We start from the raw sequence: 26728 nt of genomic DNA on the forward strand, positions 1-26728 counted from the left end.
TTATTCTTGACAACCAACAATTTATTAATTCACCCAGAACCACATTAGTATACAATCAATCAACCCTTCAACACTTAGGTGTAGACACAACCAGATATTGAAATTCGCCAATCATGGCAGAGCTCAGCAAGTCACCTGGCCTTTGTCACAATAAGAAAAGGCACTATATAGACAGCTAGACACACGAAATACCTCCTCCTCAAGCCCAGGCAAAATAGTGATTCTTTCTTTTTGCAATGCATTGTGCTTTTTATATAAAATTATGGCTTTATCAAATATATCTGTGCACATTTCATAGTTAATGTTTTTCTTAGTCTTACAATATTTTAAATTTTCAGTACACATTTACTAGCTTATATTTCTTTTATACATTTTTCTTTTTTTAAAAAAAATGAGGTAACACACAAATGCAAGAACTCTTTCTCAGATATTTGTATTTTAAAAGGCATTTTTTTCATGTCAAGAAGTGCAATTTTGCTTATACGGTTCCTTTAAAGTGAAACAGCTTTATCTGTCAGTTCCCCAATATCCTACTCGAAGAACTGAACCAAATATCTTAATGCATTCTGGTTTAGATCTCTAGCTCTCCTATACACTGTTTAAGGTCATGAGAGATCTATAGGCAAGTTATACTTACAGTAATTTATCTTTACCATTATAGGCAGGACAGTAAATATGCCTACACTCTGTGAAATTGACTATGATTGTTACAGAATGGAAGTCAATAATATCTAAAATTATACCACTCAAGTGTTTACACTTAACGTAATACGTTCTTGCTTTTGCATACAAATATATCTTCTGCCTCAGGCAACTGAGACACTGTACCATTATAATGCAGGAATGTCATGGAATTCATTCTCAAAAATCCACAGTATATATAACATGGAACTCTGCCCTTCGTCTTCTTGAACTCAATCTTCAGATATTTATACGAGTCTTTTACACATCATCCTGGCGTTACTGAAGTCAATGAGAGGGTTCCCACTGAATTCAACAGGGTCAGGATTTCACCCTTAGAGTGGAATTTTCGAACATACTCAGCACGGGCCTAACTCTGCCTTCGCTGAAGTCAATGGCAAATCTCCGACTGACTTTAATGGGAGCTGAGTTAGATCAAAACAGAGCACTTTTGAAATGCCCATTCACGGGGCCTGATCCTATTGAAGTCAGTCCCCCTGGGGATCAGGCTTTTATTGCCTAGAACAACAATGTTCCTTTCATGATTTAGTTATATCTCAATTTAGTTGAGAGGCCTACATCATCCTATCATTTTTGCCAGAAAAAGCAGTCAATTCCTTTAAACCTTCTCAAAGAGAGTATATATAATACTGTTTAAACTATCAAGTTTTCTGCCACAGAAGAGATGTGTTTGTGAACAAAATTAGAAATACCTGGAATTATCTGAACTACCTCAATATATGATTAAGAAAGATTTCCTACATAAGACCTGACCTAACCCAAACAGGGACCTTTGTCAGAGCTGGTGCTTTTTATAATTGTAATTTTTGGAGGAGTGGGGAGAGCCACAGGATTAACACAAACTATTGCTAACTTTGGAAGGTTTAGGTTTTTATCTTAAAAACCCAGATATTTTATTTGCACGTACAGTACTGCAGCATAGAAGCTTCAAGACCAAAGACTAGAGGAGGGACGGGAGAACTGTTTCCCTTATTACACTTCAATACATACGTCATTCATACCATGACCAACTTGAGAAATATAGTTCTGTATTAATCCTTCCACACCCCACACAACCCACCTCTCCTCTCTCCAATTGTGCACAGCTTGCTACAAGAGGACAATTTATACATGAGACAAATATAACATGAAATGGATGGACAAATCTTTATACAAAAAAAGTCAAGTAGTGAGAATTAGCAATGCAAACAACTAGTGCAAAAAATAATCTTGATAAATAGAAGTCACCAACAAAAGACTCCTAGAATAAAATTTAGAACTGAAGAGAGAATATGAAAATACAGTAAAAAGCTATGGGAGTGTTTTTAATAGGGGGATTTTTTTCCTCCTAGAAGTTTGTAAGTTTTATACCAGCATGGATTTTTATCTATTTTAACACATTTTAATGAAATGTTGCTTAAAATCATCTTTAAACCTGAAATTTGGCCTAGAATTCATCATGTTTTACCCTAAACGGCCACTTGGAATGTTGTGACACATGATCGGCAGCCAAAAGCACAAGGTACATAAATTCTTCCACATCAAATGAGTAGTTAGTAAACTTTGGATGTTCTCCCAGTGTTGGGTGGTGTCCCTGGAAAAATGAAACAGGTTTATGCAAGCAAATAAGGCACTTCTTTCATTTGAAAAACAAGTAGAAAACTGAGTGATCACCATTTTAATTTATAATCTCCCCTAAAACAACAGTGCAAGTAAGTAACTGTGTAACAGCAGTGTTATTGACAACTTGAATTAATGGCCAATTAATTTAATTTCTCCCCCAGCTATTAATATAAAATGACTCCTTAATCAGAGTAGGGAAGTTAATTTGGGCTAAAGCACAGAAATTATATTTCATGTACAATAATCGAGAGGAGTAAAAACAATTCTACCTTTAAACAATTAAAAATGAGAAATAATTATGTCCTCCCCCACCCACGACTAAACATTACCTGATCTTGAGGGAACACTTTGTTCTTTTTTTGCCAGGTAATGTAACGGATGCCTCGCAGCCTTGCTAAATCTAGGTAGCAGCGTTCATCCTCACAGTTGTATCTGGGGACATGCAGCATCACTGTCATTTTATAGCAGATATTTACCCACAACGACTGCCCTGCAGTCTATCAAGATGGAAAAAGTTTACAATGTGCACGTTCGTTGTCAGTGTATAAAACCGAAAGACCATGGGCAATGGGCCAAATTCTACTGTGACTTATAACCATTGATTTTAGAACAGGATTGCCCACAGTGGAAATAAATGTTCTTAATAAAATGCAGTTTGTTTGTCGTTTGTTTTGAAAAGCAAGGGTGTCAAAAAACAATACTTTGCAGCAAAAAATATATTTAAGTGGAACTACCAGAGAAATGTAGGTAGGACAGAATGCAAATAACTGAGCTGGAATTTAAGTCAGGATGCTGGCACTAACATCCTTACTCCTGAATCTTTAAGGGTTAGGACTTCCATTTCCCATCTCATCTAACTGACTCACCTGGTCACCACCATGCCCCACATACTCCACAGTACTGCTCCCGCATTGACTCATAGGGAAGAATTCAACTAATATCCCTCCTTTCTTTGGAGTTTTCCCATCCAATGACTGATTAGGCTGTTCCCTGCTTAGCTATGAGCTCTGTTGAAGTTACAGGCTAAGGTGGTGAGACTGTCATATAACAGATTACACACACATACCTTGCTCTTGCTGCAAAAAGATAACTCCCCTTAGCAAGAGACTAGGCCTAAAATGTCTCAGCCCAAACAAATGAAAGTTATGAGCAACTGAAGTAGGGCCTTTATAATGAAAGCACACCGGCAGCCCTATAGCTGCTGCTATAAATGCTAAAAATGTGAACAAGGGAGTGAACATAAAGAACATTTGAAGTTATAGGCTTAAAAATGAAAAAAACAGACTTACAGTTCAAAGACAACAGCCCAGTCTGGCAGAAAGAGTAAATGGGTAAGTCCAGCTCCATGCATTCCAATGAATATATCAGAGTTATGTGTGATTTTCAATTGCTCTGAAAATTCAAGGTCCCTGCAGACAACATAATGTTTGGGTCTCCAGCATGCTCATCCATCTTAGCATGAATAAGCTACATCAGATAATGCAAAAATAACTTAGGGATAATTCTGAAAAAAGGAACACTCCAAGCACTGATCTATTTTAAACACTCTTCTAAACTGTAACTATTCAGCCCAGAACTAATTCAGCATGGAATTACAAAGATCAGAGATTTCAGAACTTCATTCTAGTAAGACTCTGTTACAGACTTACAGCTTTTTCAGATAGGTTATGACACTTAATTATGTTCCAATAATGATGCTTTGATCATTTATTTGTTACATTCAGACACTTATTTTATTGGCTAGACCTTCTTATAACAAGAGGTATACAGGAGACAAGTCAAACAAATAAAAAATAGTATTTTAAAATGGATGTTATTAAAGTGCACGACTCCCTGCTGGGGGGTGCAGATACTGAGCTTCAACTCACAGGTCTAGCATGCAGGGGATTAGACCGGGCGTCAGGAGATGGGCTCACCTCTTGGGTCGGTCACCGACCTGCTGAGTGATCTTGGGCAAGTCACTTCACCCCTGAGGTCTGTTTTGTCTATCTAGACTGTCAGCTCTCTGGGGCAGGGACTGTTTCTTATTACGTGTCTATACAATACCTAGCAGATGGGGCTGCAATCTCTAGGCACCGTTACACACAGGTCAGACACCGGTTACTATCTAATTATTACAAAAACAAACATGATAAAGGAAGTTATAAAATAACCTATTGAAGGGGAGTGGAGGTAATTGACCTTTGGCCTCAGGCCTCACAGGTCCCCTGAGATGTGCAGCTAGCAGTGATCATCAGCAAACACAGAAGTGGGCACATAAATTTTGAAATCTCCTAAAATCATTATTATTCTTAACAGTGGGTTCAGTCTGGGGCCTGTCAAACCTTGACGCACATTGTGAAAGGGGGTGGGGACAGTTTAACTAGTTCACACTAATTCCTCAGTAACAGGACTACTCTTTATATGGATGGTTCTTTCATTTTCTAAAAGCAGCTAAACGTAGGTAGGACTCTTTCGGTAGGTGAGGGCTAGACCGCAGTTCCCCCATTTGTTACTGGATTATAATCAAGCGCAGCCAATAACCCAGACACTATTATGATTTTCTACCAATATACGTACTTGTACTTGTAATCTACTACTTTGACCTCAAACGCCGATACTGTTTTCAAAGCATTCACAAGCTAGGAAGGAAAGAGGAAAATTAAATGTGGTACTTGTTTTACTTCCTTTCCCCAGCTGCTTTCTACCTTCTCCACACACCCACAAGGAATTATATTGGAGATGACAGCACATACTCCCACTGCTGTATAAAGTTTTTTTTCCCCCTCAATCTCATCATCCCAGGTACCAGCACAGAGCTTCCTTCATATCTTCCTACCTGCAATTAGGTATCTTACTTCTTGCAGAGAGATTAAATGGACTATATTGTCTCTGAAGCTGCAGAAGATCTAATTTAATTATCTTCAGACCTGATTCGGTATCACTGAAGCCAGTGGTTATTTTGTCATTGTCATGAATGGGGGCAGGACTGGACGCTTAGGGACAGATTTTCAAAGGAGATTTAGGCACCTAAAAGATGCAGATAGGCACCTATTGGGATTTCCATAAGCCGCAAGGCAGGACAGATGCGTCACGCAATGGGAAATTAATTAGGAGTTTTGGAAAACGCCACCAAGGGCCTCTCTGCATGCTTAGGTACTTTTGAAAATCTAGCTCCTAGTTCTCAGAGCCAGATTCTAGGCTCAGTCATGCCAGTATAAATCCAGTGAGCCTCAACTTGTCTTTGCTTAATCCAGTTTTACACTGGAGTGACTATTTACCACCAATATAATTACTTCCAGTTTGTGCTAGGAACTAACATGCGAATTTGGCCCACAGTGCTCAATAAGGGGATTAAGGCCCCAATTCAGCAAGGTTTTAAGACTCACTGAACTCAACAGGACGTCTCACATGCTTAAAGCTAGGCACTTGCTTTAGTACCTTGCTGAATCAGGGCTTTAGGTACCTAATGCCACATACTGCAATTAAAATCTACCCTGCCAGCCAACAGATGGTAACAGCAGCTCTTGTTAGTTCAAGGCCTGAAACCAAAGATGCCTTCTAAACTTCATCTGCCACCAATGCCTAGTAGCTACTCAGTCTCTACGGGAGAAAGTCACAAAGGTTTTCTGTATTTATAACCAAGTACAGCTCACACACTTATTACAGGAAACGTGAACAGTAAGGTCAATGGGTTACACAAGACACTGCTAGCTTTACAAGCTATGTAGTAGACATATTTTGCCATTGGTTAGAACAGGTGCAATTCTGGGCTTTTATGGACATTATTATTACTGCTTTTGAAAAAAACAGGATGATGGAGGAAAGAGAGGGGTCACGAGTGTTTTTTCCCTTATAATAGTATTGTCAAGAAAAGATGCTAACCTCTCTCATCTCGGGGCGTGTCCATTATAAGAAAGCACACTGCATAAGGCAACACAAGGGAGACAATGTAGTCCAGTGGCTAGGGTATAGGACTAGGAATCTGGAGATCTGGGTTCTATTCCTGGCTCTGCCACTGACTTGCTTGTGGTCTTAACATTTCTACGTCTCAGTTTCCCCATCTGTAAAATGGGGATAATAATGCTTAATCCACCTTCGTAAAGCACTTTAAGAACTAGGAATAAAAAGTGCTACATAAATGCTACATGTTGTCATTGTTATTATATGAGTATGTCATTGCAAACATTCTTATGTGATTTGAAAATGCAATGCAGGGTGCAAGTACATATACTCAGATATGAGCACCTGCAGTTTAATCTGTCCACATAAAATAAAACATTTCATTAGTCTTCTGGTTTTCAGCATTGGTCTGCCCAAAAAACAAAACAAAAAAAACCTAAGTGGGGTGCGCAGAGAGAATTTAAAGAATAACATTCAGCCAAAGAGAATTTAGCTTTACAATCATATTACAGGTATACCTGAAGGGGGAAGCTTTAGACATGATATATCTTGATTTTAATCAGGCTTTGACACAGTTCCACATAACATTTTCAAAATAAACTAGGGAAATGAAGTCTAGATAAATTTACTATAAGGTCGGTGCGAAGCTGCTTGAAAGACCATTTTCAAAGGAGTAGTTATCAATGGTTTGCTGTCAAATTGGAAGAGCATATCTAGTGGGGTTCCACAGGGGTCAGATCCGGGTCCGGTACCATTCAATATTTTTGTTAATCACTTGGATAATGGAGTGGAGAGTATGCTTATAAAATTTGCAGATGACCCCAAAATGAGAGTAGTCGCAAGTGCTTTGGAGGACAGGATTAGAATTCAAAACAACCACGACAAATTGGAGAATTGGTCTGAATTCAACAAGATGAATTCAAAAAAATCTTTTACTTAGGAAGGACAAATCAAATGCACAACTACAAAATGGGGAATAACTGGCTAGGTGGTAGCACTACTGAAAAGGATCTGGTCATTATCGAAGATCACAAACTGAATTAGTCAACAACGTGATGCAGTTGCAAAAAAGGCTAATATTCTGGGGTGTCGTACGTAAGACATGGGAGGTAACTGTCACACTCTGTTTGGCACTGGCAAGGCCCCAACTGGAGCAATGTGTCCAATTCTGGGTACCACACTTTAGGAAAGATGTGGACAAATTGGACAGAGTCCAGAGGAGAGCAACAAAAATGATCAAAGGTTTAGAAAACCTGATCTATGAGGAAAGATTTAAAAAAAAAAGGGGGCGGGGGACATGTTTTTTCTTGAGAAAAAGATTGAAGAGGCACCTGATAACAGTCTTCCAACAGGTTAAGGTCTGTTTAAAGATGACTGTGATCAATTGTTCTCCATGTCCACTAAAGGTAGGACAAGAAATAATGGGCTTAATTTGCACCAAGGGAGATTTAGGTTAGATATTAGGAAAACATTTCTAACTATAAGGGTAGTTAAGCTCTGGAACAGGCTTCCAAGGGAGTTTGTGGAATCCCCATCACCAGAGGGATTTAAGAACTGTTGGACAACGACTTGTCTGGGATGATCGAGGCTTACTTAGTCCTGCCTCTGTGCGGGGGGAGCGGGGCGGGGAGGGTCTGGACTACATGACGTTTCAAGGTCTCTTCCAGCCCTACTTTTCTACGATTGTGAGCATTTTTATTTTTTTTTAATTTTAAAAAAGCAGGCACTTCTGATCTGTCAGCACTACTTGCTGTCCTCTACTAATCTCCATAAGGAAATCCACAAAAGCTACAAGGCTCGCAGCAGAGATATAGAAATGGATACGGGCTAGAAAGTCTGTCAGATTAATGTAGTGTTACCACTGAGCCTGTTCAAGATTTACCATTAGATAATATATTGGTTTTATCTGAAAATCCTAACGCATCATGCACAATACACAAGATTGGTAAAAATTAAACTTTTTTTTTTTTTTTAAAGAAAGTAAAATAATCCAACCTCATTCTGGTTCAATATTTTCCGGTAGTTTGTACTGCGTTCAAGTATTGTGACATGAATTTTTCCATCCTAAAAAGACAGAAGAGAGAAACTGCAATGCTATATACCCATCTGCAGGGCCTCAGAGACCAAAAATACTCAGTAAAACTGCCATGAAATTTTTAAAGGAAACAATTACTTGAGTATTAAATATCTTCTCCGGGCCTGTGTAGAAATTAAGTGTCATATACAGGAGTAGCCTCCATACCCGAGAGAAAACTTGGCTAGGTAAAGACAAAGGGCTGTGCCGCTGTAGTGCTTTAGTGAAGATGCTACTATACCAATGGGAGAGCTTCTCCTGTCAGCGTAGTTCATCCACATCCCCAAGAGGTGGTAGCTATCAATGGGAGAAGATCTCCTGTCAACATAGCACTGTCTACACAGGGGGTTAAATCGGTGTAACTACGTCGCTTTTGTGGATTTTTTCACACCCCTGAGCGATGTAGTTATGCCGATATACATAACATAACGCCCTCCAAAATGAGCAAAATTTGAGATTTCCAATACATAAACATGTCATATATTTTGCAAAATTCTTGACCCTAACAACAATGGAATGGTTTAAAAACTTGTATACTTTTATTGAGTATAAAAGAATCACTGCACTGGCCATTACAGGCGTATCTGAAAGCAGGAAAGAAACAGAGGATGATTTGTGCACAAGACCTGCAGAAAAAAGTTATTTTGCCTGTGTAGCAGTTTCCCCGCCCTCACCTTTTAAAATCAGTTGAACCCTTAGGGGTAAATTTTCCAAGTGGAGCCCAGAGATTTAGCGGCATGAGTTCCATTAATGTCAGTGGGAGAGGCACAGCTAAATGCTTGTGCTTTGAAAGTGTATCCCTTAGTGATCACATGTAGGCTACTCTCCGGCAAATACTTCAGAAAATCAAAAGCTGCTGTATCCATCAATGCAGCCACTGTAATGGTCTGAAAAAATAACAAGTGTTTTAAAACTGATAAGCCTAGGGCCAGCCTGATGGTACCATGCAGGGATCAGAAAGTCAGATTTGATTGCTCCTTTCTCTGCTCCTAGGTCAGCAGGGACTGTGTGGCTCTGCAGAGGGAGTGCACCATGCATGGCTTTGTGGTGTTCAAGGGCAGCACTTGATAGCCACTCCAGAAGGAGCGCCACATCCAGCTCTCCTGGCCTGGAAGAACATTTGTCATAATGCAGGTCCTTGGGGACAGACGGGCTGAAATGGGGAAGAGGTGTGCTAAGGTGTTCTCCAGTGGGAACAGGACTCTGGAGCAGCCGTTTACAAATACGTGCAGATATTTGCTAAAAGAACTATATGAAACAGATTGGCAAACAAAAGAGGGACCCAAAACATCAGTGCGAGGGACCAAAAAAATAGTAATATTTGCCACTGTTTTCTGAGAGACATTCACAGCTACTTCTACTTACTGGGGTAAGAACTATGATTGCTTAAAGAAAAGAAATGCAAGCTTCATACCACGATTGTATCAGTCATACCTTGGGTCCTTCTTGTGTGATATTTAATCTGTGTAACACATGCTGGGAAAATGCTCTAAATAATCCTGTACCATGACAGCCAGAGATCTGAAATCAGAGAGGCAATTTATATTATAATCCGATGCTTCACTTACAGTTTATATTATAATTTATATACTTGTGATAACTCAGCTAGGTTTTTCCAGCATTTGTTTGCAGAAAGTTCAATGCTGATCCGAACATAGAGGTCTAGTTTTCACATTGACAGGATAAAAAGGACTCACCAGTGGTGTATTGTAAAATAAGCCATATCGCATTCGAGGCAATAATGAAAACACTGCTTCTTTAAAGCATACCTGTAAGGGAAGATCATTAAAGTTATGGTTGTACTCGAATATACAGTTAAAGGGGCACAATTTCAAGCTTGCTCACTGCAGATATTGTTTCTATTGGGGCAGCAACTAAATGCACCAATCAAGGATTGTAGCATCATTATATTAGGCACACTTTGCAAACTAACAGAACAAAGGGTATGTCTATAATGCAATCACACGGTGGGACTGCAGCTTGCATAGACATAATTGAGCTCGCTGTAATCTAAATAGCTCCGGACCTGGAGCAACCTGGAACCCCGGGCTAGCCCGGGAGGAAGCGCATGCTGCTGCAGTTTCACTACTCCGGGACCTAAGCAAACTAGATTAAAACTAGCTCAGGTGTGTCTACTCGAGCTGCAGTCACAAGGTCTAGACATCCCCAAAGACAGTTGCTGTTTCAGAGAACTCAATCTGGGGTTTTGACAAGAGTCAACAGGTGAAAAAAGACAAAAAAGGAGTAGGGTAGGATGGTGGACAAGGGAATATTTGCAGTTTCATTTATCAGTAATCACAGGTGTCCATCTACCTAAGCAGATGGCAGCAATCTAGAGGCGTTGTGGAAGAGGCAGTTTCAAAGGAGGGATTTAAGAGAGGATAAGATGAACTCCCACTGAAGGCAGCTAGTTTTTTGAGAACAAAAATCAAGGGTAGACTATATCCCACAGCCTTCATATCTTGCAGGCGGGGTTGAAGGGGGCAGGGAAGGAATATCATAATAGGTCATGAATATCAAACATAAAAGCTATATTAAGACACAGATGAGAGACATAACCCAATGAAAACTACAAGATTCAGAACGAACAATACCACAAGAAAACCCTTAGGGCTTGTCTATATGGCAAGTTAGTGCGTGGCAAGCCAGGGTGTGAATCTACAGCACAATAGCTTGCCACACAGTATCTCACTGTGTGAACCCTGCTACGACATGCTCACAGCTCCATAATGTGCTCCAATGTTTGAAACAGGCGTACATGTGCTGCTGAAGCAAAAACCCAATCTTTAAATATCTCCTCTCACAGAACCACGGAAGTATGGCCCTGTCTACACAACAGCTGCCACCACTTCAGGGAAGTGGGTTACAACCTTGGTCTTAATTTGTAGGGTAACCTTGAGTCTAGCTATGCTTTGTAACCAGGGTAAGGCCTTTTTCTGGAATATTAGCTTCTGGTTTGGCTGGGAAACTCCATCATGACACTATAGCTTAATATACAATTCCATACCCTTTTAGAGTCATATGTTTTCAAGTGTATTATGTGATAGTCAGTAAATGCCTTCCAGGTCTCACTGAACAAATCACCATAGCCATACGAGCTCTAGGAGAAAAGAGAAAACACACATACACACACAGTGAATAAAAGCTCTCATGTAACAATCTGGATTCTATATATTAGTTCAGGTTCTTATATTGGCCCCATCACCATAGTAACCAGGACAGCCTGGAGTAAACCACAGAAGTTTGCAATGTCTGTGTTAGCTAACTCAGATTAACTGGCAATGAATCAACTCATGTTAAAACAGGCATACATTCTAGGCTAGACAAACCTGAAGAGGTGGAGAGACCAGCCAGCCAGGGGAGGTGTCCAGCACTCCCTCTTCTCCCCAAAGACAAAAGAACTAATAGTGGGTGTGAGGTGGCAGAGCAGAGGGGAGGATGGGTACGTAAAGTGGGGCTGCTGAGATTAACAAACCCATTTGTGAATATATGTGCAGAGCAGGCATTTGAAATAAAGCGTTATTGTAAGTCTGCTCCGGATCCACCTTGATTTTGGGACAGGCTCCTGGATCTAGAAACACCCGCTGCACATGCCTACCTGCTTGAGTGACACAGACTGGCTACTTGATTCAGCCAGTGTGCCTTTGATGCAAATACTTTTATTTGCTGAATGAAATAACAGGCAAATTTGTGATGAAATTCAGCACTACCCGTAACGACTTGTTGCAGTATCTCATAACACAATGGGTAAGAATGCTTCTAGTGGCTGGACCATATAAAGATGGAAACATGCTACTGGCTTTAAACTAGTAAGGTCACATCTACTCTACAAACTTTGTTTGATGCAAGTTACGTCAGCGGACGGTCACCGAAGTTAGTATATCACTCATGCAGACTTAGCTGTTTGTGTTGGTGCCGCACACACCCACCAGGAGTCCTTGTGTCCCTACAAAGTGTGGAACACCACAGGTAGGTATCCCAGTGTGCCATACACCACTGTCCAGCGCAATGCCTTTTGGGAAATTTTTACAGCGTACTGCGGAGTAGAACTTACATCACCCTAACTTTGAAATGTAGACTAGGTGTTCAGGGAGGTGGTTGTAGAGACATGCACAAATAGGTCAACATAAATCACTGTGGGCTTGTCTATACTACCCGCCGGATCAGCGGGCAGCGATCAATCCAGCGGGGGTCGACTTATCATGTCTAGTCTAGACGCGATAAATCAACCGCCAAATGCTCTCCTGTTGACTCCAGTACTCCACCAGAGCGAGAGGCGCAGGCGGAGTCGACGGGAGAGCGGCAGCTGTAGAGTAGATCTAAGTACGCTGACTTCAGCTATGTTATTCACGTAACTGAAGTTGCATAACTTAGATCGATCCCCCCCCCAGTGTAGATAGGCCTGTGTCAGTCTAACTTCGTAATCCTAACAGACCCTGTCCTTTAGCTCAAGCAGTAGAGGCTCATACTGTCAGATCTAAAGGTTCTGGGTTCAATCCCTGCAGGTGACCCTGCCACAGAATCACCACACTTCTCCCCTTCCCCCGCCCCCTACACACGTTCTCTCCACAGATATTAATAGATCATGAACATGTATGGAACAAAGAGGCATCAGTGCTTTCTTCTGGACTACAGTTAGATATGCCCTCAGGAAAGTTGGAAGCAGACTGCTGTTTGCAGCACGTACACTTCCTTTGGATGCTGCAGCAGTTTTGTCCGTCAGTCTTTAATGTGAAGTGAAAATAATTTTTAATAAAAACAATGTTTTAAAAGAGACTAATAAAGATTGCAAGACAGAGCAGGCAGCCAGTGAAATGTAACAGAATCTAAAGGATGGCATATTTCATTAGCTTGCAGCTTTGCTTTTCCCCCTCACTGCTGCAATGAAGTTTTAATGAATTTCAGGTTCGATATTATTCTCCAGCAGCTTGTGTTATAAGAACTGCACTTCCAGATCAGTAGCAAAGCACTGATCTTCAAAGCTGAAAGCTCTACTCCTATCGCTGCCTATTCGCCATAAAAGAACTGATTGTAGAGGAATTTATAAACAGCACTTTTTTATGTGGCTGAAGGTGGTGTGCCTGCAGATAGATGCCCGATTAGATGCCCCATGTATTTCCTGTTCATTTTCTGCTTTGCTTCACCTACATCTAATGGCATTTCTGTTTAATAAGGACAGTGCCGCAATTCTACAGTAGCCAAAAAGTACATGCATATCTAATTGCGTTAAGAAAAAAAGGGAATCAATGCTCAGCTGGAGTCTGTCTTTTAGTAACCACAGACACCTCTCAGCAAATCAAGATGTTTCTTGGTGCCATCATCTGGTGGCAAGAAGTAATAAAATCTGTGTCAACAAAAGTGATCTGTTGCAGGACATAAAAAAATTGCACTTATTTTGTGTTATGCATTTGTAAGAAGTAATAAAATGTTAAGACCCTAGTAATATAGGAACAATAGGAAACATATCCCGGCTGTTTTTAAAAGGAAATCATCATGATGCTTTGATATATTTGATCTCTTAGAAAGACCACAAATTATATGTTTTCATGTCCCTATTAAACTTACAGAGGCTACATGTGAAGGAAGACTGATGCTTATATTTTATATGTATTGGCTTCCAATATATTAGAGAACCTAGAAACAGGTTTTTTTGTCTGATTTGTCCAGGAGGATTCATGTTGAAGAGCAAGGAGCTATACCCTGCTGAGACTTGGCAATTCTAGGGAGGTTAACATTCAGAGGAGTTAGAACATACAGAGAATGCAGAAAATAGTTGTTAAAAATTAAATCCTGCATTAGTTTGAGACAATGTTCTAGAGAGGTGGAATTTCTGGACTGCAATGTTATTGCTAATTTTTCAACCAAGAGATTAAAAAAAACTGGTCCTACATCACTCAATACTGGTTAATAAACTAATTTCCCCATGCTTAACAGACACACATTGTCCATTTCAATTCAGCAAGGGCCACTGAAAATGTTCAATTAGAAGTAGTGTAGTTAGGTGGGACTAATTTATTTTTTAATGTCATAGTAGCACATTTGAAGGCGATCAAGAGCACTGACTGCAAAAAGACTGTTCATGAGCTAGCCATTAAACAGCAATATTTAGGGTGTTTGCTTGGGAGTTTTTTAAATACAGGTTGCACATCTCTTTTGTGGGGAAAACAATACAAGCAGCTGTATTTCCCTGTCTCACACCTACAAATTCCGTAAGACTAAATCTAACCCAAAGTTCTTAGGGGAAATTCTACTTTGAAATCTATCTGAAGAAATAATATCAGACGGTGAAAGGTAGAGATAATTAGAAAGATTTTGTTATATACAATGAGAAACTAAACACTTGGCAATACAGTGGCAACACTCAAAGTACTTACTAAAATTCCAGCATGACTAAGATTACCGTTCTCTCAGTGCTGTAGCAGTGTAGCATTCTATATGGTAAGCACTAAGGACAGTATTTCAAAACAGGATCTTAATTAAGCAACATCTGTGCAGGCGTTGGATGTGGTTTGGTTAACAGATCACTAGTGCAGCTGTGCTGGCCAGGACAGGGTTAAACACATCCATGCTGTGCGGGAGCATCTTCTTGAATTGGCCAGCAGACAGGCCCAGAAGTGTGCGCGCTCAGGATCCAGGGACGGGTTAATTTAGCCCTCCCTAGCTGGAGTGGTGTTTTGCAGCATGGTCGCTCTTGCAGGAGCGAGGCTAGCACCAGTAGAGAAACTTGAGCTAACTCTTGCAGTGAAGACAAGTCCTTCGTCTCAGTTTTACTGGTATGAACAAGAGGTGGGTCAAAATCAGGGCCACCCGGGGAGGGAACTGGGGGGGGGACGGGGCAAGTGGGGCAATTTGCCCCAGGCCCCGGGCCCCACAGGGGCCCCGCGAGCCCTGGCTGAGAATCCCTCCCCTGGGATTTTTACTCACCCGACGGCACTCCAGGTCTTTGGCGGCAGGTCCTCCAGTGCCACCAAAGACCCAGAACAAGTGAAGGACCCGCCGCCGAACTGCCGCCGAAGACCCGGAGCGCCGCCCGGTGAGTACAAGCGCCGCAGCGGGTGATGCCTTTTTTTACGTCCGCTCCCCCGAAATTGCTTTTCCCCAGGCCCCCTGATTCCTCTGGGCGGCCCTGGTCAAAATTCCACCATGCTCACATGAGGTGTTTTTCCAACAAAACAGTCCTTCAGCGCTAGAGCCTGATACTCCTTCCTGCAGTCAGGTAGGGCATGTGTCACTCAGTGGAATTCACCCTGCCAGGCAAGACGTCTCTGCAGGACAGGTGGGATTTTCAGGCCCTAGGACTCCATATTTTAAAGATGCAAAGACTCACATGTGTCATTTAGCAGGTCTCACCAAGTGATTTGTCTAATAAATAAGCAAAGGCTCATTCTAGGGCAGAATTGCTGCTTTGCTAGAAGATAAGCATGGGGTGCTGCTCAAGCAGCACACAATACATTGCGGGATATAAACGGCTACAAAGATTTTAAAAGAAAGTCCTACTTACAGTGTCCCACATGACAATGTTGACATCTGTGCTGAACGAATTGTTAATATGCTGAGTGATATAAAGATTGACAAAGTCACAGAAGTGATGATACATATTAACACCTGGCAGGAGAAAGAAAAGCTCTTTACTATAAAGCAGGGTACTACATTATTCATTCCCATTTTTGCAAACATTCGTGTTTATTATTCACAGGGAAATTACTAAATACAGAAAAGGTCTGGGTTTTAAATTAGTTTTACTCTTTATGTGACTGAGAACTTATTCACCTTAGCAATGCAGAGCTTCAGTAGGGATGGAATCACATGAGAAAACTATGAATTAACCAAGGAATAGGTAGGGCAGCCAAAAGCAATAAGAAATTAAACTTCTTTGAAGTTACACTTGCTATTGGGATTTCCTGTTGTATACTAAAACCACTACCACATTAATGGTACTGCAATGTCTAGCTGCACATAGCAAACACTAATATTAGGACTTCAACAAAATGTTTTCAGGCTTCTTAAAAAAGGTACATAAACTTCACCTTGGGATAAGATGCTACTCTCGCGATGTTATTCATTTAGCACCTGCTCCAAAGCATGCTTCAAACAGACTCTTGAGCAGTGTTTTACCCACTCCTATTTTTTTTTTTTTTTTAAAAAAGCCTAATCCATTTGTCTAAATACCAGACTAAGTATTCTCCCCTATTAATGTTAAATCTCTAAAATAAAGAACATTAAAGCTAAGATCAATAAATTGAAGAAATGCTAAAATATTCATGATGGAAAGACCTTCATAAGATACTTCAAGCCTCTCATGAAGTATGATATGGTGCAGGACAGCAATCACTAGGGCTCTCCCATAATGAAGTAGATAAGATATTACATACTTTGCAGCTGATTTTCACATAGTTCAAAGTCTTTAAAAATAGCTTTTGAAGAAGTCTTTTTACTTTTAAAGTGACAAACCTACATAAAAAGTTATTTGCTTGGGTTCTTTTCTTGAAGTACATGACTTCCACAAACCACCCCATAACCGTTACATACCTATGTATGCAGAAGCTGCAATTATTGAAGTGATATAGCCAGTAATAAACTATGTTTATTCCCATAATGTGCAAGTGAGATATGAAAATAGTCATCAGTCAAAGTGTAATGGAAGTGGTGTGAAACTTTTCTGGTTTTTTGTTTGTTTTAAGCATCTATTAATAGTACAAAACTTGCACTTTGTCACAATCTCACAGATTTGGTTGAACTATGAAAAGGGAGTGAAAACAAAGTCTTATAATCTCATTCTACTTCAAAGATCTAAAAACACCACATACACGTTCAGAGTGAATTTCATACACACACACACCCTAAAAACGTAATGTAAATGGACACTACATTATCACACTGTATGAAGCAGAAAAATAATATCTGTTACCTGCATCTAATTTCATGAAGTAAGTTGGCTTTTCAATAATAATGTCACATTTGCCATCTTCTATGGGTCTGAAGCTTAGTGGAGTATATGTCTGGAGTTCGGCAAACCTGAAATTATTCAATGACATGTAATGCGTTTCTAAGATAATGTGCCTGAATACAAGTACCTATTACACATTCAGAATTTAGTGATAGTTCACCATGTAAATTTCATCTAATAATGCTGCCAAAGTTTGATAAGGTTTGACCATTGAAAATTATTTTTAATTGTAACTGAAGGGTTTTAGGTCATTAGCTTCAAAAGGTTAAAAATTCTGCCTTTGATCTCAGGAGCAAGCAGCATCTTTGATCTACAAATCAACCCAGCAGAGAACTGTGAAAAGAGTCTTTCCTTCCATCCATATTTCCAGGGTGCAGTTAATTTGAATGCATTTCTGTCCAACTTATTGATCTCCATTTAAAAGGCATTTCACTACAGACCGCAATGCTTTGGCGAGATTAACGCCCGCAGGTGCAAGGGTGATTAAGTCTGAAGCCAATTAGGAGGATTCATTTTGCTGGTAACCACCAGTCTGCATATTGACAGCCATCTTTTGAAAATGGATCAGAGTTTCAGATGGCATTGAGATTACTGATCACAGTGGGGACAATGAGGTTAAACATGGCCAGAGAGAGGAACCCAAGGGAACTCCGGTGAGGTCAGAGAAAGAACAAATGGAAGCGGACAAGGAGGGAAACTGAATCCTTAGATCCTACTTGATGTCTCCAGTTCCACCTGCCCTAGAGATTAACCTGCAACTGTGGGTATGTCTACCACGCAATTAAGGTGGCCATTTGGCCAGCCACAGGTTTTTAATTGCAGTGCAGACAAACCCTATGTGACAGCAGCACTTAGTATTCCACACTATCTCACTCAAGGATGGAGTGTCCTCACAAAACACTGCCCTGCAACAGTCCCTGAGCCCAGCCCATAATTTCAAGCACAAACTCCCTTTTGCAGGTACAGGAGTATAAAGCACAGACATCAAGTAGGCCCCAATTCAGCAAAGCACTGATGCTCAAAGTTTAAGCACCTGGCTGACCCGGGAAATGGTGCTTTTCATCCCTAAATCTCAAACCACTGTACACAAAGAATTATCATTACTGCCTCATTCTACAGACGGGATAGCGGAGGTGCAGACAGGTTAAGTGACAGTACTCAGACACACCGCTAGGCAAAGGCAAGGCAAATATCAGAAGCCAGGTTTCTGGCTCCCAGCACCGTGCTCAGTCCGTTATTACTTTTTCACATTTTTGGTTTGTGTCAGAGACTGTTTCAAGTGGATCCCGAACAAAATGACAGGGCTGCTTTTGAGTCAAGACGGGACCATATCCTTTTCTCCAACTAACTGTTGGATCAATAGTTACTCAAACTTAACACTGTGAGACATTTACAGTCTTTTGCCCATGTCACTGTTGAAAACAGCAGCAGCAAATGTATGACCACTTCGGGTTCTGCTATGCCTACTTGAGCGTGGGATTCAATTTGGATTCATTTCTTATTTCCGAGAGTCAGTATTTCTCAGTATGAAACGCATTAGCACGAAATGCCTCCCTGAGAACTGTTGGTGCCAAAGAAAGGCAGACAGAGAAAGAAGAGTAAAAACCAACTCTAACTTGGACACCGCTACAATTCCAAATCATACCAAGACTGCAGAGGGCTCTTGCGCTGACCTTCCGCCAAGAAGGCTTGACTGTCAAAGTTACAATGACCTCCGATCTCTCCTTTCTGGAGAAAGTCTTCCTTGAATCTGATGCAAAGGAATAAAAACATATTAAAGTACCTGGCCCCAGCGTAGCAGTTCAAGAGGAGCCCAGCCCAAGACAGAGCAGTATTGAGGTACACAGATAAGCCTGCCCAGCAGCCAGCTCTGGCCAATGCAGGTGCTAGGTCAATTCAGCAAAGTACTTAACCATGTGCTAAAGTTTCGGCACAAGTAGCCCCACTGACTTAAATAAGGCTACACACATGCTTAACGTTAAGCACGTACTTAAGTACCTTGCAGAACTGGGACCTTCGTTTCACTTTCTGAGCATTATATTCACTCACAAAAATCACTTAATACAAATTATCATCTATTTTCATATAGTACAAAAGGGTTGAAATTTACCAGGAAGTGATAGCACAGACTACAGAAAAACACTGGTGATTCCTCCAACACAGAATATCCTTGAGCCAATTGATACATTTCATACTATTACAAGAATTCAGATTGCACAGTATTAACCATTCAAAATAACATTCAAAAATATAGCAATACTGTACCTTGATTATCAATAGGGAGATATTCCAACTACTACCGGTAACATTACATCTTTTAATTAGGTTTAAATGTCTGTGCTAGTTAAAGGGACATCAGTAACTTTTTTTTAAAGTCATGTATTCAGCATGGAAATGTTTTCTATGATAACAAGTAACACCTAAGATTAACAGAAAAGATCCCCAAATTTTTCTCAATTTTTTAAATGTCTTTAATTTGTGCATGTAATGACACTGCCTATTCAGTTAGAGTTTCCTCTTGTGCAATCAGTTAGTCCTCAATTCTGTAGTGAGTGCCATGTAGGTGGATTGCTGCACCAACATGGAGCTCAGTACTGGAGATGGAAATTAAGTGTTACTGTAATTACACAAAGAAGTGACACTAAACAGTTTACCAAGAAATGACTAACAGATGATAAAAGCATATTACAGACATGAGTAGCATGTGTAATCTTGTTATAAGCATGCCGGTAGGTGCTGTAAGGAACTGTTAAAAGCAATCTAGTGATCTGTCGGATTCTATCGATTTATTAAAATACATATTAATCATAAATTAACCCTTTAAAAAACTATTTATAAATGTAGCCTTACTAGTAAGTGTGACCAAGCACTTCATACAGCAATAGAGGCAAGAAAGATACATACATTTTTAAATAGGAAAATGTGATTGTGAACCCAAGAAATATTACGGGGGCTCAGGGCAGGTGTAGCAACAAACTATCTTGAACTCATTTTTTTAAATTTGTCTAGATTTTAAGTTAACTGCATCCCTTTAAAATTATGGGCACTCTAAACATGCTTAATTGGTTACATTGCTTTTGCCAATGGTCAGATTTGTTATTTAAAAAAGGAGATCTACATATTCCCCAAAATCAAATTGCTCCCAAGAGAAAAAAACAGATGTGGGTGGTAGGGTGACCAGATGAGAGGAAGAAAATATTGGGACACGGAGGGGAGGGGAGCGTGTCCGTCGGCAGAGCAAAAAACAAAAAACTGCTGGCGGAGCGAAATATCGGGACAAATTGCTTCCCGACCAGAGATCAGTCCGGATGCGGGACAAACGCCTAAAAATCGGGATGGTCCAGATACGTCTGGTCACCCTAGTGGGTGGTCCTACAGTTTCTTCCCTTGAGAACTTCAATGAGTGGTGGTGCCATACATGGTAAATGCAACACTCCAGAACTTCCCTTCCTGAAATCTACCCTTGTGATTGATATTCAATGTCCAGATCCTGCAAAGACTTGCATTATTTTACAAGTCATCCCACTGACTTCAGTGGGGACTACTCACCATGCATAAAGCACATGCTTAAGTCTCTGCAGAATCAGGTCCCAAGTCTCCCCAGTAAGCTGTCTGGTTTGCACCAGTGTAAATGCGGGAAGAACCTAGCACAATTAGTCTTTGGTTCTATAGGTTTTGAAACCCAGGTACCACGACGACGAATGCACTAGATAACTGCAGAGAGGGAGATCTGTGAAATATGCATTTTGAAGTGTACTTTCCCTGGTGTTTCCTGATATTGCTGGAACATAAGCAATTCACAGACCTGTCATGGTTTCGCTTTGTGGTTCTTAAATCAATGTACAAGTTTGTCGCTCTGCAATGCTGGAGGTACTGTGAGCAGGCCAGAGATGAATCACCCTGTGCAAAAAGAATAAATAGGGATTGATTAAAATAAAATAATACTAGGAGCAGAAGAACATAAGAATAGCCACACCAGTAGTCCATCTAGCCCAGTATCCTGTATTCCAACAGTGGCTGGTGCCAGATGATTCAGAGGGAACGAACAGAACAGGGCAATTACGAGTGATGCATTTGTTACCCTCCTCTCTCAACTTCTGGCAGTCAGAGGCTTAGGGACACCCACGGCATGGAGATGTGTCCTTGACCCTCTTGGCTAATAGCCATTAATGGACCTATCTTCCATTAACTTATCTAATTCTTTTTTGAACCCAGTTATACTTTTGGCCTTCACAACATCCCCCGGCAATGAGTTCCACAGGTTGACTCTGCATTGTGTGAAGAATTACTTCCCTTTTTTTGTTTTAAATGTGCTACCTATTAATTTCATCAGGTGACCTCTGGTTCTTGTGTTATGTAAACGGGGAAATAACACTTCCCTATTCACTTTCTCCACCCTATTCATGATTTTATAGACCTTTATCTTATCCCTGCCTTAGTCATCTCTCTTCCAAGCTGAACAATCTCAGTCTTTTTAATCTCTTATCATACAGAGGCTGTTCCATACCCCTAACATTTTTATTGCCCTTCTCTGTACTTTTTCCAATTCTAAAAGATCTTTTTGAGTTGGGGCGACTAGAATTGCACACAGTATTGCAGGTGTGGGTGTACCATGGGGTTATGTAGTGGCATTATTTTTAAAAACTTATGAAGACTGCATTGTTTATCTTATAAGTATATAAAAACACCTACCTTTGCTATAGGCTTGCAGTGGGTTTTCATTTCATCCAGCCTCTCTTTAACATAACCAAAGTCAGCTTGTTTCCAGAATATCTGCTGAGCTGTCTCAATGTCATTGGCCCTGATGCATAAAAAAAAATTCAAGGATCTTAATTTAATACATTTTAGCTTTTTGAAGTGGCTCTTTAATTCAAACAGCAGGAGGATGCCTGAGAAATTAATTTTATTTATCCTCATCTTCTGAGAGATCTCAAAACTAGCCAGGCAAATTAGACTGGAAATAAGGTGACAGTAATTAGCCATTGGCACAATTTACCAAAGGTCATGGTGGATTCTCCATCACTGACCATCTTTAAATCAAGATTGGATGTTTTTCTAAACGATATGCTCAAGGAATTATTTTGGGGGATTTCTATGGCCTGCGTTATGGTGATCACAACAGGGCCTTTGAGTCTATCAATTTATGAAAGCAGAGCTACAAAAAGCAATATCTATGCCTCTTGTAACCAATGCATTTGGTGGTTAATGGAAGGTTATTTTATGTTTTTAATTCCTATAATAGACAATCTCAGACTAGACAGAATAAAAATAGGACATTAAAAATGAGAGATACACAAAAAGGACACAAAGTAAATGGAAAGTATATTAGTTATGACGGCACAGATCCTGCAAAATGATCCCCGCTGTATGGATCCAGCACTGGGGCTATGAGAAGGACAAACAACGTCCTCAGGCCAAATTTCAACAGATATCAAAACTGCAGGTTTTGTCCTTAGACTGTGCATCATAGAGACTGGGTGGAGAACATGGTCCATAACTGAAAATACCATTCTCCTAACCACAGAAGGAGTCTGACAACCATCTTATAGAGTAGGCTCTCTCCCCTCACAAGCTGAAGTTATTAATACATAAACCAGAAGAGAAGAGCCAGCCAGTGTATTGTTTTCATCTCCATTCAGTTTCAAAACAGGAATCATATCAGCTGGACACAGACAAAAACATCGAGTTCTCTTTTCTTTTTTTAAGCTATGAAAAAGGTACTTGAATTTAAGGCTGTATTATAACAAGCTAGCTCAGGGGTCGCAACCTTTGGCACCCAGCCCATCATGGTAATCCACTGGCGGGCCGTGAGACGTTTTGTTTACGCAGCTCCCGTTGGCTGGGAAAGGCGAACCTTGGTCACTAGGAGCTGCAGGGGGGGGGGGGGGGCATGCCTGCGGACTGTCAATGTAAACAAAATGTCTTGCGGCCCGCCAGCGGATTACCGTGATGGGCTGCATGCCAAAGGTTGACGACCCCTGAACTAGCCAGTCTGCATAAATATCATGACATGAAGTACTTCAAATAACACTTTTTTTTCCTGAAAAAGTTCAATGTTATGCACATCTCCATGAAGAAATAAACACTGCACTATACCTTGAAACAACTAAGTTAACTCAATATCCAAAATAAACATCAGTGTGGTATGTTAGGGACATGCTGTACTTCTATACATTTAAAATGGAAACTTACCATCCCGTTTCAACATAATCACACACCGGGTAACCAAACCTGAATTCTGGCTTGCAGGATCGCTCATAGCCCCAGCAGGATTTTAGATTCTTCAAGTATTTCTGTAACACAGGAGATCCCCATTGAGAACTGTTGGCTTATTAGGTTATATTTCAGCAAATTTCAGCTGACTTCCAAATAACAGTTAGCTAACACCAGTCTTGCATAAAAAGCTTTCAATTTTACGTTTTCTCACACTAAATTATCACAAGGAACTGTTTAGATTACCTATTTATATCTTGCGCCCCAGTCTTGCAAACACACACACACTTTTATGCACAAGTATTATTTCCATGGACTTCAATAGGACTTTATGCATGAGTTGGACACGTATATAGTGCTTGTAAGATTAAAGCTTTAGCACTTGAAATTTCAATACACCTGACATAAGTTTGGAGGGGACAAGCAGACTACACCAGCCTGGTAGCAAGTCTATAAACTTTCTAATAACTGTATTTAGTATACAGAGCTTCTTTCACATGTCTGAACGTGCTATTCAGTGTAAACAAGCCGGTTTCTCTTTTGGCTATATGGTAATTGTGACAGGGATTTCTAGGAGGGGAATGATTTGGGGTGGGAGTGAGTACTTAGGCTCCCAACCACCCTCCTTTTTCCCAGGGGCAAAAAGTGATTCCCCCTTTACACTGGGTTTCTGCCCCTTCTTCTGTGGCTTGTGCTCACTGGACATCTGGACTCAAAAGGGATCAGCCAGAGAGGCCATTTCTAATACAAATTTTAAAGGTTTATCCCACATGCCACTCCGTACATCTTTCGTTCATACTCAAGGAATGTTCCTGAGCAAAGAGATCAAGCAGTTAGTCATACTCCTCAGCCCTCTGCCCTTTTACCCATTTTGTCGTGAGGTCAGACATCTTATAAGCATATTCACTATGATTCATGCCAGCACTCTTTTTAAGATTTCTAAATTTCAAACTATACACTTCTGGAGTAATTTGAAACGTTTGTAAAACGGCTTTCTTACATTCAAAATATTTCAAAGCTTCCCGAATTGGCATTTCATTAAATACATTTAAAGCTTTACCACACAGTTTTGTAATCAGACTTTCTTGTCCTCAGGAATATATGAACCTCATACAGCTTTTGAAAAGTGGTAAGGTATTCCTCAGTGCAGTCTCACAGGACACAACTTGTCCAAGCTGAGGGCTCCTTGAGTGGAGAGAGATATTGGTAACTCTGGGATCTTTCCACGTTTTTCTATCAGGTCCCGATTATATTTCCTCTCCTTCTTCTTCTTCAGCTTCTGTGTCTTTTAGCTCCATGGCTCTTTTACGGGCTTCAGTTTCTTGTAGTCTCAACTCCATGGCTCGCCTGTGGGCAGCTTCCAGTCTCATTTCTGCCTGCCATTTCTGGTATTCGCTGCCTTGCTCCCTTTCTTCTGCCTCCAATTTGGCTAATTGTAGCTTTGCAGTTGTTTCAGTGATGCTCATTTTTATGCTTTATTGTTTCTATTTCAATTACCCAAAATAAGCGAACAGAAAATAACAAACTAACTTTCTTTGACTGTTCCCAGCCAGACCTGAGACTCACTTAAAATCGCTACACCAGTGCTTAAAGTGTAAACCTCATTTGAAATAAAGAGCTATGCACACACCCTGCTTGCTGCGGCACTGTGACATACCCAGGGTACAATCTGCACTGATAAACAGCTGTGTCACCTCTGCTCTCTAAGCTAAAGTGCCTTTAATACTGCATCGCTCGGAGAGCTACCACTCCTGCTCACACATAGCCTGTAAGTTACTCCCAGTTATACTGTGAGTACTGTAGCCAGCCACTCCTGAATTACACTGCAGAGCTACACTAGCGAACTCCCAGTCTTTCCCCAGAAACGTACATCTTGTATTGCCCAGCTCTCTCCTGGGTAACACAAGCTCATATATAGTCCATCATTTTATGAACAGAAAACGATATGCACAAATCTGGTTATCCCAAATGAGGTTTCCCAAACACTTCAATGCAAACACACTGGTTTAGATAAAAACAAGTTTATTAACCACAAAAGGATAGATTTTAAGTGAACATAACTAATGAGGCATAAAAGTCAGAATTAGTTACAAGGAAAATAAATGTAAAACGCAACTAATACCTAACTAGAATGAATTCAAAACAGTCCTACTGGCTGAACTTTCAGACAGGATCCCTCCCCCAATCCAATGTTGCTTCCTTTGTTCTTCAGGTGTCACAGATTCCATGGGCAGAGAAAGGGAGGAATGATTTGGGGCATCTGCCCTCCCTTCACATAGTTCTTTCCCTTCTTCGAGAAGCATCTCCAGCTGAAGTTCAGGAGACACAACGTCTGTGAGGATGGGAACCCCAAGCTGTTTCTTTTTAAGAAGTAGATTTCTCGCCCATGTCCCTTTTCCTGCCAATGAATAGCCACTTAAGCAGGTGATGGCTCATTTGACCTTGCTGACATCTGGGCTGAGGTGTCATCTTGTCTTTTTGTCTCTGAGAAACTGGTTTGGCTGCTTCCCAGATTTGGAACCGGTCTTAGTAACACCATACTGTGGAATCCTATAACTTTACATACAATGAACAGGAGTACTTGTGGCATCCGAAGAAGTGGGCTGTAGTCCACGAAAGCTTATGCTCTAATAAATTTGTTAGTCTCTAAGGTGCCACAAGTACTCCTGTTCTTTTTGCGGATACAAACTAACACGGCTTCTACTCTGAAACTTTACATACAATGTTGCCACACACATTTTCTCAGGACAATATTGACCAGCGAGTTATGAGTTTTCAAATAATACCTCACAAGGCATAGTGGTACAAAGATTATTATAATAGTGTGCAAGGGGTGAATACAGACCATCACAGTAATTAACAAAAAACTCTTTATATATCAAATCCCTTCCTCCCTCCCCATTCTTGTGACAGTATGGGAGTCAAGAACGAGCACTGCTTAGTAGTTTTAAGGAAGAGCTGTTCTAACCCCAGAGATGACCAACACATTGACAAATAGACCAACTTATTACCATCTTTAACTTCTATGATTCTAAGAATAAGCAACCCCAAAATTACATTTGAGTAAACATAGAAATACCTACTTTATATGGGCAATGAGAGTCCTGCTTACAGACTGTGGCAATATGCCGATTGTTGTGCAGAAAGTATGGAATATGCTCTTCTGGTACATTGATACTTTTGTAGCTATATAATGGCACTTCTGGAATGTTTTTGATTTCAGTAAGATTTTCATCTTGGGCATTAGCTAGGATTTCTTGAAGCAGCACTCCAAACGCAAGCAACATTAGCATGGCAGCCAACTAGTC

At 40.5% G+C, this 26728-nt stretch overlaps 1 protein-coding gene across 5 annotated transcripts; it reads right to left on the reverse strand.

The window, feature by feature from the left end:
- EOGT (EGF domain specific O-linked N-acetylglucosamine transferase) lies at positions 1-26728 on the reverse strand. Of its 5 annotated transcripts, XM_034776583.1 has the most exons (15): positions 26504-26728; positions 23400-23500; positions 21900-22008; positions 21013-21107; positions 18853-18957; positions 17169-17275; positions 15762-15865; positions 11268-11360; positions 9958-10029; positions 9695-9781; positions 8182-8250; positions 4864-4925; positions 3594-3713; positions 2634-2736; positions 1-2275 (listed from the first exon to the last, which is right to left on the reverse strand). In XM_034776583.1, the coding sequence occupies exons 1-15, from the start codon at positions 26711-26713 to the stop codon at positions 2129-2131; spliced, it is 1584 nt and encodes a 527-aa protein (XP_034632474.1). In that variant the 5' UTR covers positions 26714-26728; the 3' UTR covers positions 1-2128. The 5 variants fall into 5 exon arrangements, 3 of the variants coding, with proteins under 3 accessions (XP_034632474.1, XP_034632476.1, XP_034632477.1); XM_034776585.1 differs by lacking the exon at positions 1-2275 and having other exon boundaries at positions 2634-2801; XR_004646530.1 differs by lacking the exons at positions 1-2275; positions 2634-2736 and adding an exon at positions 6169-6347 and having other exon boundaries at positions 3640-3713.

This window comes from Trachemys scripta, chromosome 7 (genome assembly GCF_013100865.1).
Source record: "Trachemys scripta elegans isolate TJP31775 chromosome 7, CAS_Tse_1.0, whole genome shotgun sequence".
NCBI lineage: Eukaryota > Metazoa > Chordata > Testudines > Emydidae > Trachemys > Trachemys scripta.